At 42.1% G+C, this 13,667-nt stretch overlaps 1 protein-coding gene across 3 annotated transcripts in view; it reads left to right on the forward strand.

Moving 5' to 3' along the window:
- CCDC88C (coiled-coil domain containing 88C) overlaps positions 1-13,667 on the forward strand; it is a 93,193-nt gene that overhangs the window by 69,491 nt on the left and 10,035 nt on the right. For all 3 annotated transcript variants that reach the window (XM_053376944.1, XM_053376934.1, XM_053376925.1), the window contains 8 exons: positions 901-1,089; positions 2,605-2,766; positions 4,230-4,507; positions 5,168-5,311; positions 7,138-7,324; positions 8,357-8,502; positions 10,527-10,616; positions 11,587-11,825. In XM_053376944.1, coding sequence (XP_053232919.1) covers positions 901-1,089; positions 2,605-2,766; positions 4,230-4,507; positions 5,168-5,311; positions 7,138-7,324; positions 8,357-8,502; positions 10,527-10,616; positions 11,587-11,825 — 1,435 coding nt within the window. The remainder of the gene's footprint in view (positions 1-900; positions 1,090-2,604; positions 2,767-4,229; positions 4,508-5,167; positions 5,312-7,137; positions 7,325-8,356; positions 8,503-10,526; positions 10,617-11,586; positions 11,826-13,667) is intronic.

A 13,667-nucleotide genomic window follows, 5' to 3' on the forward strand; every position in this document is an offset into this window, starting at 1 on the left:
GATTTACATTGGTGTATCTTCAGCTTAGCCAGGAAAGCTAAAGAACTGTTGAATCCAAACTCTTCCATCCCAACAGATTTTGGGTTTGGATCGTAATAATCACCAAACTATGTGCCGGGGTGCATTAGTGTGTTTTGAAATGGATTAAAGGCTCCTGTAAGATCAAAGCATGTGCTCACAAAGGAGTGACCTCTGCTGAGGGTAACTAACTCTACTCCATTTGTGAATGAGATGTGGTTGGATCATCTGATCACTCCAATACAGGGAGACCAAATTACATGTCCTCAGGGGAGGGTGCCCATTGATTTGCTGAATGAGTCAAGTCCCTGGCTTGTTTCTGTTCCATCAAGAGGTATACTCAGAGCAGTGGCTCAAAAAGGAAAGTGGGTCAGGCATTTCTGAAGGCAAATAATTTTGGGTTCCATCACTGAAGAAGTCTTGTTTTCATCTTCATACCTAAAAGTAAAGCTTTTGGGATGTAAGAGCAAAGCGTCTCTCTTGTTTTAATTTATAATAAATGTTGCCTCTCCTATAAGAAGTTTGGGAAATACTGCCCTAATAAAGTCTTTAAAAACACAAAGCATTCAAGAGGTAGATTGCAGAAATGCAAGACCCAGAAAGCAATGACAGGTTGTTATACCCAAAGTACCATCAGTGTAGAAACACTTGAAAACAGGTTTCCATATACATTGCAATGTTTGGGTTAAAAACCTCACAAATATTAATAGAAAAAAGCAATAAAAAGTAGTAGTTAAAGTGGTGAATGCTGAATGTTTTCAACTGATATATATGGTTGTGATCATCTGTTTTTCGATAATGGGTTTAGGGTTAGGCTAAGTTTCTCCTGTAGACTTCACAGTTCTATTTATTGGCATATTTTACAAACAACGTGTATTACAGATGAGGAGGGAATTTGAAGGGGTCAAGCAGAAGCAAGAGGATGGAATCCTTCTGCAGAATTCACTGAAGCAGCCCAATGAAAATTTGGTTTCCTGTCATCAGACAAAGGAAAAGTGGGAAAAGGGACACAAAGAAGCAACAATGGAGCTTCTGAAAGTAAAAGACAGAGCTATAGAATTGGAGAGAAATGTAAGTTTTGTCCTTTACTGGGTTAGCTTATTATGTTCATCCTATGCGATGCAATGTAGCCAGTGTTGCACTAAGGTGAATTCACTTAGTGGTATACTTGTTCCAGCAAAACACTTTGCTGACGGTGGAACCTTGTTGCACAAGAGACATGCATAAGCAGGTTGCTGATAGCTTTGTTTCTTGATGCATCGCTCAATCTGTTGTGCAACAAGTTTCTTCGAGTGCAGCTGTTGCATTGGGTTCTTCTGTTGAGCAGCTTTAAAACTCACCTGTCCACGTTAGCGTAAGAGTCCTGGCACTAGCAGACAGATAATGTTGGGTACAGCCCATTGATGGTTGATTTCTGTGTATGTATGGTGAGAGGGAACCACGTGCCAATTACACAAGCCTGTGGCTCTGAAAGCTCTGACATATTTTCCTATATGGAACTTCTCTCTGTAGGAAAATCATAATGTGTGGAGCATCCCTTATTTTATTAATCTGTTTAAAACATGTATCACTCCTCATTATGATAGCAATCCTAGAACAGGTTACATAAAAAAATAATAATCAAAATACAACATGTACAATGTAACATCATAAATAAATATCCCACATTACTCTCAGTAACCAAAAATTAATAGCAAAAAGGCAGTAATGTTCAGCAAATGCCTGAGCAAAAAGGTAGGTCTTCAGCGGGTGCCCAAAACTCATGAGATTTGGTGCCAGCCATATCTCTGTGAGGAGCCATAACTGAGGGGCTACCCCTGAGAAGGTCCTTCCTCTGGTATGCATTTTCAGAATGCTTTCCCTTCATACTTTATGTCAGTCTTCTACAGGATTACACCTTCTCCCATACAGGGCTCAATGAGTGTGCCTGAATAAGAAAGAGGAAGAAAGCCCTCCTTTCTTTTGCAGACGCTCGTTATTAAGGCTGGTGGTTTCCAGGCTTCTTCCACCTACAGGCAACCCTTTCCATATTCAGTGGTCTGCCAAGGCATTCATGCATTCTGCAGAAATTGCTAGTGCACATTTGATGGTGTTTGTGCACACTGTTGACACTGTATCGGAAGAATAAAAATGTGCGAAAACATACTCAACACACCTTTGTTTGCATATTGGAGATGATCGGCATTGGTGGGCAAGCTGTAATTCAAGGAACTGTCCTGACATTATAGACCTTGTCATGAAGACAACCCTGATCAGCTTCCTAAGGGTCCCAGTTCTCTCTTGAACACGGCTTGAAACCACTGATTTAGGGGAAGAAGGATGAAAGTCCACTACCATTGCTGCTTCATTACCTGTATGAAAGTCTGGAATGCGGGGTACTTGCAACCATTATTTCCTGCTTCTTTCTTTAACATAGGCAGTATTGGCCCCACTTTAGGATCTATAACTTTTAAGGGTACTCATGAGCTGTTTGCTTGTGAAACATGGAAGACAGTGTAGGCTCCCCTTGCGTCAGAGATGCTCTGAAGAATCTGTAGCTGCTGAATCTTTTTCCTCCTGCCTTTTCATTTCTGTTTCTCCTATCAGAATGCAGCCTTACATGCAGAGAAGCAGCTTCTGAAGGAGCAGCTAAGACATTTGGAAACCCAGAACACCTCCTTCAACAATCAGATCCTGACACTACAGAAGCAAAATGCCTTCCTTCAAGAGCACAACACTTCCATGCAAACACAAACAGCCAAGCTCCAGGTCAGGAAAATCCCTACTGTGCACATCTGCCAGAAACATTTTAGGTGGCTCAGTTTAAAATGGAATGGAAGTAGCTAATTTCTAGCATCAGTCTTATCATTTTGAGTGTCAGTCTGGTGGAAAAGAAAGATTACCCTTTCCTACAAGGTTGTGAGATTAATACATTGGTGTATTTTCAGGGAAATTGAGGTGTGTTTTGATTTTATGGGCATGATTCAGCTAATGACTTCTGCTTATGCAACGGGGCTTTCTCCCCTTTCCTCCCCCCCCCCCCGAAATTGGCACCACGGTGGTCAGGAGAACCCCCAGAACTGGGGGAAGAGAGGGAGGATCATTCCCTCTAGCAAGCTGAAATGTTTGTGCTAATGGAACGAGTGGAAAAGCACAACATTGGATTTCACCCTTTCTTTTGTTCTTGATTTAGTGCTGTTACGTAATTTGGAAAACTTAATGCACAGGTGGAAAACCTGATGCACTCCAAATATTGTTGGACTCCATCTCCCGTCATTTTGTGTGATATAGTTCTCGGCTCAAAAAACAAACAAACCAAAATGTGCTTAAAAGTGGGCTTGTTGGCTGTTGAGTCAATCCATTCCTTCCCATTCCCACCAAAGGTAAACATCAGAGACCTGAGTTTGTTGTTAATGGATGTTATATTGCATGTTGCAATATAGCATGCACGTCTAACAACAATATTTATTTTAAAAATGTATATATTAGGACAAGATGCCTTTAGAAAGGCTTGAATTGGGATTAAAATTTATTTTAAATATCCATTTTATGGTTAAAATACATATTTAAATTTGAGTTTTCATATTGATTTTTTAAAAAATGAAAATGAAGGACGGAATGGACTTGTGAACACACACATGCAAGACTTGACACAATCCAGAGAGACAAATCCCTCCCTAGTATTTGTTCCATGGGGGATAGAATCCTGCCCCCCCCCAAGCCTCACTCCTTTAATTTCTTCCCCAGCCCAGCTCGGAAGTATAAAATATTTAACGACGATTGCCAAATCAGGGTACAGTACTGATAAAATGCAATAAAAACCATGCAATCAGTATGCAGTAATCAATAAAGCAAGCAAGAACACATACATAATCAAATGACTCATTGCAAAGTGCAGCAAGACAAAGTCAACCAAAGGCTTGGGTGAATAAGTAGGTCTTCAATTGGCACTGAAAACTCAGAAAGATCAACACAAATCACACCTGAAAAGGAAGGAAATTCCTCAGTCGGGGGGTGCCTGGGTCATTTATGCCTTTCTTCAGTTGCTCCATATTGATTCCCCTGTCAAGAGGACGTTCACACTAGATCTTCGCATATGAGCAGGTAGGTATGAGAGAAAGGTTTTCTACCAGGCCTTCAGTTCCAAAGTGGTGTAGCAACGCAAGCACCTTTTATATAATTTACCCCTGTGTGCTGATGAAACGTTTCTTGTTTCTCTGAGAAACTTTTAGGTGGAGAACTCAGCCCTAAATTCCCAGAGTGCCTCCTTGATGGCCCAAAACACTCTACTCCAAAACCAGCAGCTGACCAAGGAGAACGAATGTGACAATCTGTTGAAGCAGAAAGATCAGCTCAAGGCAGAATACGAGTCCCTCCTGCAAGACCACGAGCACCTGGCCTCGCTGCATGAGCGGCAGTCGACAGAATATGAAATGCTGATAAAACAGCACAGCTGCCTCAAAGCGCTCCACAAAAACTTGGATCTGGAGCACAAAGATCTGGGAGAAAGGTTAGCGGGTCTTGCATAGCCTCTTGGAATAAATGGGTTATTCACATCTGAAGCCCCCCGGGGGATTTACCACAGGATGGGGTTGTAAAAAGGGTTGCCAACTTAAAAAAAAAAAAAACCCTCACAAAAACTGGTCTCAGCCTTTACTTAGCAGTTTGCTCTGCAGACATTAGCAGATGATGTTTCCATGTAATGAAAGGCATCACTTGCAGATTTCAGCAGATCAAGCATCTGTTTAAAAGCACAACAACAGGCTGTTCTGCACGTTGCCCCCCTGATGAGTTGGCAACCATCTCAAGTTCCTTGTGTTGTAAGTATTGTATGTGCTAGTAGTTTCTCCGGTATCAGATGTTTGAAAATGTGTGTGTATATATAAATTTCAATGTATATGGTTTAAGTACATGGAATAAACAAAAAAAAAAAATTGATGTTATCCAGCCATAGATAAGAACTTTCAGGTCCTATCAATCTGAATCACAGAGAATTAGGCATGCAAGAGAAGTTCCTAACTTTGGTTGCATTGTGGCTTATGCAAATACATAAATTTACAATAGACCACCAGAATCTGTTGACACAGAGAAAATAAATCTCTGAATCATGTTTTAATCGTGAGAAGCATTAAGGCAGAATAGCAGCCATTCTTTTATTTCTTTCCTGCAGATATAACGGCTTGATACAACACAAATCCAAACTGGAGGAGCTGGAAATGGTTTTGAAAACAGAAAAAGATGTTCTGCAGCAGGAAAAGAGAGCAAGTGCACTAGTGACCGCGGAGAACCAGAAACTGAGAGAAGAGCTGGAAAGGTACACATCCTCAGAAATTATGCCAGCCCCTTTTACATGTTACTGGGCAACGTGGTACATTCCAGATAATATTGGCCAGATAGAGATGCCTAGAGGGCTACATTCAGCCCATGGGATGAAGGTTCACCACCCCTGCTATATTGGCCTCCCACAGGTTGGAATTCATTAACATTGGAGGACAGCACCTTAGCTTCCCCTGCTTTGGGATGGCATGGTTTATCCCGTATCATTGCTGGGTTGTATACAAACTTCTGCCCAAGTGATTGAGCCCACCTCATTGAAAACAACAACAACAACAACGGTAATAATTTTATTTATACTCCGCCCATCTGGCTGAGTTGCCCCAGCTACTCTGGGCGGCTTCCAACACCCATAAAAATAACAATAGAATGTCAAACATTAATAGTAACAATCAGATCCTATATAAAAAGTCACAATAATTTCAAAATAAACAACCTACATCAAATAAAGCAATATTCAACAATCCACTAGAATCCAACAGTAAACAGCAAAATCAAACATCAGCAAATAAAAATTGAACAGTCCACACCCATCAGCTACAATAAAGAATTACCAATCTATAATCAAGAAAAATAACAGCAAATGACAATGCATAAAATACCACAAAACATACAAAGACCTTGCAAAAGGGTCAAATTGAAAAACAAGGACACTCAACCCATAAAACTATCTTTAAAAACTATCCCTGAGCTACTCTCTTCCCAGCTGCCTCTGCTGTTCTCAAAGTCATGGTCTGGGAAAGGCTTCCGGGGCTGGAGGGTGGGGCAAGGCAGGTGGAAAAGCCATTGCCTGCAGAAAGTCTCTCTCATCTCAGTTCGATATAAAAGGTGAAGGAATGCGGGTGGCGCTGTGGTCTAAACCACTGTGCCTCTTGGGCTCGCCGATCGGAAGGTCAGCAGTTTGAATCCGCACAACGGTGGTGAGCTCCTGTTGCTCTGTCCTAGCTTCTGCCAACCTAGCAGTTTGAAAGCACACCAGTGCAAGTAGATAAATAGGTACCGCTGAGGCGGGAAGGTAAACGGCGTTTCCACGCGCTCTGGTTTCCATCACAGTGTTCCATTGCGCCAGAAGCGGTTTAGTCATGCTGGCCACATGACCCATGTGGACAAATGCTGGCTCCCTCGGCCTGAAGCGAGATGAGCGCTGCACCCCATAGTCGCTTTTGACTGGACTTAACCGTCCAGGGGTCCTTTACCTTTTTACCTTTTACCTATGTAAAAAACATAGTGTTTGCAAATACACTTCATGTAGTTTAGGTATGGAATGTTTTGATAGGCCTTCCATTATACCATTGTCATTTTAACATGGATGATGATACTTTCTGTGTCTATGTTGTATATTTTTGTCACCCAGTAATGTCCTCCTTCCCTAGTCATAGGCAAAAGTTGGGGGACATAATGCAGGATATTATATATCACAGGACTGAATGAACAACTGAAATTTGTGGGAGTATGAGCCTAGAAAATGCCAGTATTAAAAACACACACCCTCAAATGCTGCTCTGGTAATTATTTTGGGCAGGGCATAATTGTGTTTAAATGGAGTAGCATTAAGTTAAAACCTTGCTTTTGGAAAACAGAGGTACCATTGAAACTTGTAATCCCTCTCAGATTTTACTATTAGCAGATGTAATCCTTGACTAATTATTTGCTAATAGAAATAGACCTGCCTCTTTGTTTAGCTTTCAGAAACACTGTATTCTTACCCTTCAGCAGGACCAAGGTTTTAACTGTTCATTTCTGGTCTAAATTGCTGTTGGAGATCTGGACAGGGAAGCAGTGAGATGTTTGGCTTTTCCCATTTAGGGTTAATTTCTTGCACAGCAAGCTCAAAGCAGAATACGAGGGCCTTCATGTCCACACCAAGGAACTGAAAACCTCCTTGAATAGCTCCCAGCTACAGCTGAACCACTGTCAAGCTCGCTATGATGAGCTGAAGGAGCAGTACCAGACCATGGACATTTCCTTGACTAAATTGGACAACCACTGTGAGGTGAGATCTATGGACCGATGAAATACAGGTGGTTATTGTGGGCTCAGGAAGACTTTGCCAGTCCATAAATAGATGCTGCCTCATTCACAGAGGACCGTAAGCCATGGCAGATCACTCCTGCTTCACTGCTTCTCTGTGGTGCAAACGGGAGCAACAAACCACAATCCTTGGCGTAACATTAATGTCCAATCTGGGAGTTATGGCTTCTTTCACTCCAAGCAAGTGGTAAGCCAAAAACAAACCTTGGCTTTGGATTGTCCTTTGTTTGGAGTGAAGCAAACAACAATCCCTGGTTCAGCCATACTGCGAAGCCCAGGAAGATGGATTGTTGCTAGCAAGGAGAAATGAAGTGAGAGTTATCTGTGTGTTTGTGGTAAATCATTTACCATGGTTTACTGTCATGTGAGAATGCAGCCGAAGGGAGAAAAATGTAGTGGCACTTAAATGCTAGTAATTTGAAGGATAAATACTTGCACTTAAATGCTAGTAATTTGAAGGAGAAACCCTGGTGTTAGGCTTGGGTTGCTGCCAAATCCTTAAAAAGTGAGATGGGTGGACTTGAGAACAGAATGGGGTTGGGGAGCTAACCTCTTCCATGCTTTCATCTTTTCCTGTCTCATAACTGTTACTTGTTTTTTTAGCTTCTTTATTCCAGAAGGGACTCAGCTCCACAATGCACTTGAAAGCTTCCCCTGCCTTGCTTTGTTAGGGTTTCAGCATCATCCAAGCTGGATTATGCAGCCTGTCATGCCTAGTTTCACTCCCAGTTAAAATCAATGAATGAACGGCAATGAAAGTGATAGGCTACCACACTATAAATGCAGCAAACAGCCAGTAATTTATTTGAGTGAGACATACTTATGCGTGTGCATCTTAAGCACTGGTGGCAGTGGTTGGCACTCGGCTATCTGACGGCCAAAGTAGTTGGCAAGCTTTAGGGTACAAAGGACCTTTGGCTCGGTGCTGTTTTATTAATGGTGAATAGACAAGCGCAGGTAGAGGAACTTCACCTGTGATGTGTCTGTTGAATAGCTTCTGGCTCGCCTAAAAGGAAACTTGGAAGAAGAGAATCATCATCTCCTGAGTCAGATCCAAATGCTGAGTCAACAGAACCAAATGTTGTTGGAGCAGAACATGGAGAACAAGGAACAGTATCATGAGGAACAGAAGCAATATATGTAAGTCTTTATCTCCTCCCCCTTATTTATCATGTTGTCAGTGAGACTGTTATCGAAGCGTGGTGATGAGGGTGCATGGAGACATCCAGGGGGATATCTGGGTCCCTTGGGCCACATTAGCACAGCCAAAAGTCAATTTAAAAAGCTTCTGAGCAACTGGGTGATCCCTTTACTCAGCTTTATGCAGCTTACAGAGTATTGCATAGATCCCTGCTCCTGCACTTGAACAACCTGATGCTAGGGTGTGAAAGTAGATGCAAACTGCAGAGAGTTATTTCCTGAAAGCACTGTACTGACTGCACTGGGAGTTACCACACCTAGTTCAAGGTGTTGGTATCAGTGTGCAAAGCCCTAATGGCCTGGGATGCCAAGTAGCTAGAAGATAAACCATCGCAGACCTCAATGATTGGCAGGCAATGCCCCACTGGTGCCATCACCACTGGGTGCTGCCTGTCTGGTGTGAACTTGTGTCAGGGCCTTCTCAGTAGTGGCCTCTTGCTCATGGAATGCCCTCCCTGATGAGGTGCACCTCTCCCCCTAATTATTAACATTTAGGCATTTTTAAAAATAATAATAATCCTGTTCACCTAGGCATTCAATGGCTGAAAGATATTGACTTGTATCCAACTCTGTACAAATGGATTTCCACTCAGTGGGACTTCCCCTTCCTCTCCTCCTCTTGTGCACCCCCAAAATTTCTCTAACGGGCCCCCCAAACTCTCTGGAGCAGTTTTTGTGATTGTGCTGGGGACTGCAGGCAGCAATAGAGGAAGGAGAATGTTCACTGCACATGCAGAAGTTTGTTATGGTGCTGAAACTTGTGCTGGATGCAACCCGTTGTTTCTGTCAACTTAATTATTTCTACAAGGCTTGTTTTTAATTGTTTTTTTTAAAAGGGATCTTTTTGCCTTCCTGGGTTTCTTTGGGAGGAATGGTGTGATTTATCATTATTATTTCCCAATATATAGTGCAACTTTGCAGGACACACTGATGCCAAGTAATTGGTTTAAGAAGTGCAAGATATAAATATTTAACTAGTGATGTCGCCAATTATCACAGATAATCCTCATGATTCGCTGTCTTGTATTAGCCTCTGTGTATAGTTCAGATTTCCTCTGGACCATGAAGAGCAGCCTCCCAGGCTTTGTCTCAACCTGTGCCTGAAACTTTGGAAAGTTGCAAAAGCAATTTGCAACAAGACATGGAGGGAAATCAAGTCCTGAGACTTGCCTGGTGCACGCAAGCCTTTAAGTGCACCTGAAACAAACTTCGGGAGGGTGTCCGCAAGTACTCTTGAATGAGTCATGGCAGGCAACAGCTGGAGCAGCAGTCTTGTTTCATGCACTCGTACTGTATATAACAGGTTGATGACAACATGCATACATAAAGGTAGTTTTTGGGTTTCTTTTAAGTGCCAAATGTGTTTACCTGGTGTATGGCAGATTGAATGATGCACCTGGTAAGTTATGTAAAATTTGTTGGGACAAGCTGCAGGTATGAAGGTGTGAGGTTCTATTTCATGTGGTACTGGCTGATCCCTAAACTTTTAGCAGCCATCGTAACAGCCCTCTACTATCCAGGCATCCAACTACATTGTCCAGAGGCCCAGACATATTCTGTGGTCATTAAATCCTGCCATGAACTTGTCACGATTGTATTGAACTGATTTTGACTTAATCTACCTAGGTAGTTTAGCTCGCACGTTCCAAAAACAAAACAAAACCAGTACTTTTCTCCCCTCAAGGACTGCAAGCATTTTAAAATCCTCCTTGTTGTTTTCTTGTGCCTCAGCTTTTTGGTGGTGGTTGCCCTACCAACTAGACGGCTGACGTGCTTAATCATGAAGCTAATTACTTCTGTGTGATAGGTACTTTCTCAGAAGGGCTTTTCATCGCTCAAAATCCTGCCCTCGGGGACACGGGCTTTGTGAGAGTTGAATTATTAATTATACTCAATTCCTAGCAAGTAGAACCCTCTAAGTGTTCATGTGTTGTTTTTCCCCTGCCACTTTGGTTTTTCAACAGTGACAAACTGAATGCATTAAGGCGACACAAAGAAAAACTGGAGGAGAAAATAATGGATCAGTATAAGTTTTATGATCCGGCTCCAAAAAAGTAAGTTTTCTCAAGCTTAAATGGCACACGGGCAGTCCTGTCCTAGGCAGAAAGATGCCTCTTAAGTGTGCGAGGGCAACTTGTATATGAAGCCTTTATGTTTGGAAAGGCGGCCACTTACTGACAGTTCTTGCAGTCTAGAAATTCTGTTTATTGAGGCACGAGCATTTCCTCTTAGGGAAGATATTGGGGTTGGGGGGTTGGTCACACCTTGCAGGTTTCATCGTGTGTGGATGCACAGATAGTCACTGTTGATAAGGCAAGGGTGGGGGCATTTTTCAGCCCGAGGCTGCATGCCACCGATGAGTAGGGTCAGAAGCAAAAGTGAGTGAAGCTACAGATGCAACTCTTACTTTGTACAGTAAGCTACATTTGCCACACAAAAGCCAAAGATCTCTAGACACCACACAGACCACTTTTCTCCACCCTCCATTCAGGCCAGCAAGATACGCAGTTCAAGGACATGCAACATCCAGGCAAAAGCACTTGAGGAGGTGCCAGTGATGGGTAGTGACCTGGAGTGAGTCCCAAGGGCCAGATAGAGAGGCCTAGAGGGCCACATTCAGCCTGTGGGATGAAGGTTCGCCACCCCTGCTATATAAGGCTCATGGATAAGGGCACTGGTGTCTGTATGTATCTCAGCAGTGAGCAATTACAGTGTTAAGTCCCCATCTTTCTCCCAGAAGGGTTTTTAATGAATGGAATCTGAAAAGGTCCTCATAAAAGACAACAAATAAAAAAAGTATGGGATGTTTGTTTATGTGAAAACTCCATGCAGGGTCTTTGCCCAGTGTTTGGTTTTTAAATCCTCTGGCAAAACGCGGCCCAACTTTTATTGAGTCGGGGAATGTCATCTTCCTGATGCCAAGGCAGTTTCGCAGTCCTCTTTTATGGTGGAGAGAAAAGATAAGCATCACACTGTGCTAAAAACACAAAACAAAATGATTGCTGCTCCTTCCCTCAATAATAGGAAAAACCACTGGATAGGAGCTAGAGCCTTGGTTAAACTCATGAAGCCAAAGAAAGAAGCTACAAGAGAACGGTTGAAATCCTCAGTCGAGAGCCCTCCATGGCACTCAGAAAGCACAGACACAGCCGGGTCACCATCGCCTTCACAGCTGCCCAAGCAGCAGGAGAATCTGGAGAGCACCTCCCCAGAGTCTGGCTCAGTGGAAGGCAGAGAGCAGAATAATGGACCTGTGGGGAAAGGTAGGTGGTGTTGTACTTAATGGATAGTTAATCAACTGCTGGTCTGTTGGTGCTGGCAAGGTTAGCTAGCTAAGAACAAATAAATAAAGGGTGCAATTCAGCCATGGCTGAGCATTTCTGAATGCCACTGAAATCAAGTGGGAAATTAAGAGTGAAGCACATCTGTTTTTAGTGGGCTATTTTAAATGCACTTTCATGAGGAAGGGTAGACAAGGAGACCACCTTGTGGAGATGGTAGAAATCGAGAGAATAGTGGTACTTTCTGGTTCCACAGAGGTGATGATGTCTCACCTGTTTCATAGACAACATGATAGGGGAGTGGGTGTTGTGCTGAGAAGGCAGGTTTGATTATGTTGTCGCTTTCCATTCACACATTCAGTAAACATGGGATTCCTCAGTGGGGTCGCACCTACTGACCACTATCTCTGTACATTCAGTGGAAGGTTGCAAAAAGTGTGAGTATACCTGAATCTCTGTATGTGCATAAAGCCTGTATGTGTGATTAGGAAGTTCATTGGTACAGGGTTCCCAGTTGGAGGCAAGAATCCACAGAACATCTAGCTCCCTCTCACTTTTTGCTGAGCATACTGGCAAAGCAGAGCTAGCAAGCATAATCTTGAGCCTATGCTTACTGAAAAGAAGGTGGGCAGCCGAGAGTCACATGAAGGGAAGAGGAGATTGGGGTTAATGGCTGATGAAAGAACCTAGAGGGATTGGGGGGGGCAGGATTTCACCTAAACCTTTTAGAAGACATCTGAAGGCAGCCCTGTTTAGGGAAGCTTTTAGTGTTTAATACGTTATTGTATTTTTGTGTTCTGTTGGAAGCCGCCCAGAGTGGCTGGGGAAACCCAGCCAGATGCAGATGGGCGGGGATATAAATAATAAATTATTATTATTATTATTATTATTATTATTATTATTATTATTATTAATTTATTTTCTTTTTCTGAAACTCCCTACTATTTGGAGGTTCATCAGGCGCAGTCTGTTTTCAGGGGAGAGCAGTGTGAAACATAAAACTTTTTTACTGAGCTATCAGCACGTAGATGGAGCAAAGTTTTTCTTTTGCTGCTGCTTCTGTTTGAAGGTTTTGTTTATTCTGATGCTGTGGTTTGGTTGTCCTGCCATTGCTGCTGCTAAACTAGACTTCTTGTCTAGTGGTTTTTAGATTATTATTATTATTATTATTATTTATTTAATCTTCAATTTTGTTCTTATTTTAAACTACTTTGGGAGGCATTATAACTGAAAGATGGTTTATAGTAAATAAATTTATTTTGGATTACTGAATACTATTACTGTCACATGTCCTATTAGACATAGTAGTTTTCTGAATTTATCAGATTCTTCCAAATGTCTGGTTTTTTTAACGGCATCTCAACTCAACATGTTTGCTGAGTTGATTGCGTGAGATCTATTAAGTACTGTTTCAAAATTAATGGATGGGGATTTTTTCACTTTGTGCTGTCCAAAATATATAACGAATATATAAAGGTTCCGCCATATAGTGTAATTTACTGTGACATTTGATACACTCTGGAGGTGTGGCCCATCTCTTAACAGTAGAGGGAGTAATTAGGAAAGAAATGGTCGCACAGAAACAGAGTAAGAAAACTGGGAAGGGTTGGTAGTGATTTCAGGAGACACAGGATGTTGGTTGGTGCTTTTCATTTTATAACCACCTGTTTGTCAGTAAGAAAGCAGAGTATGTTACACTAAAATGCAACTAATAATCATTGACTTAGAGGTAAAAGCAATTTTCAGGATTATTGGAAAAGGCTGGCGTTTATTAAAGAGCAGGAAGAAAACATGAGCATTCAGTGAAATTCTTATGAAAACTTT

Source organism: Podarcis raffonei, chromosome 1, assembly GCF_027172205.1.
Source record: "Podarcis raffonei isolate rPodRaf1 chromosome 1, rPodRaf1.pri, whole genome shotgun sequence".
Lineage (NCBI taxonomy): Eukaryota > Metazoa > Chordata > Lepidosauria > Squamata > Lacertidae > Podarcis > Podarcis raffonei.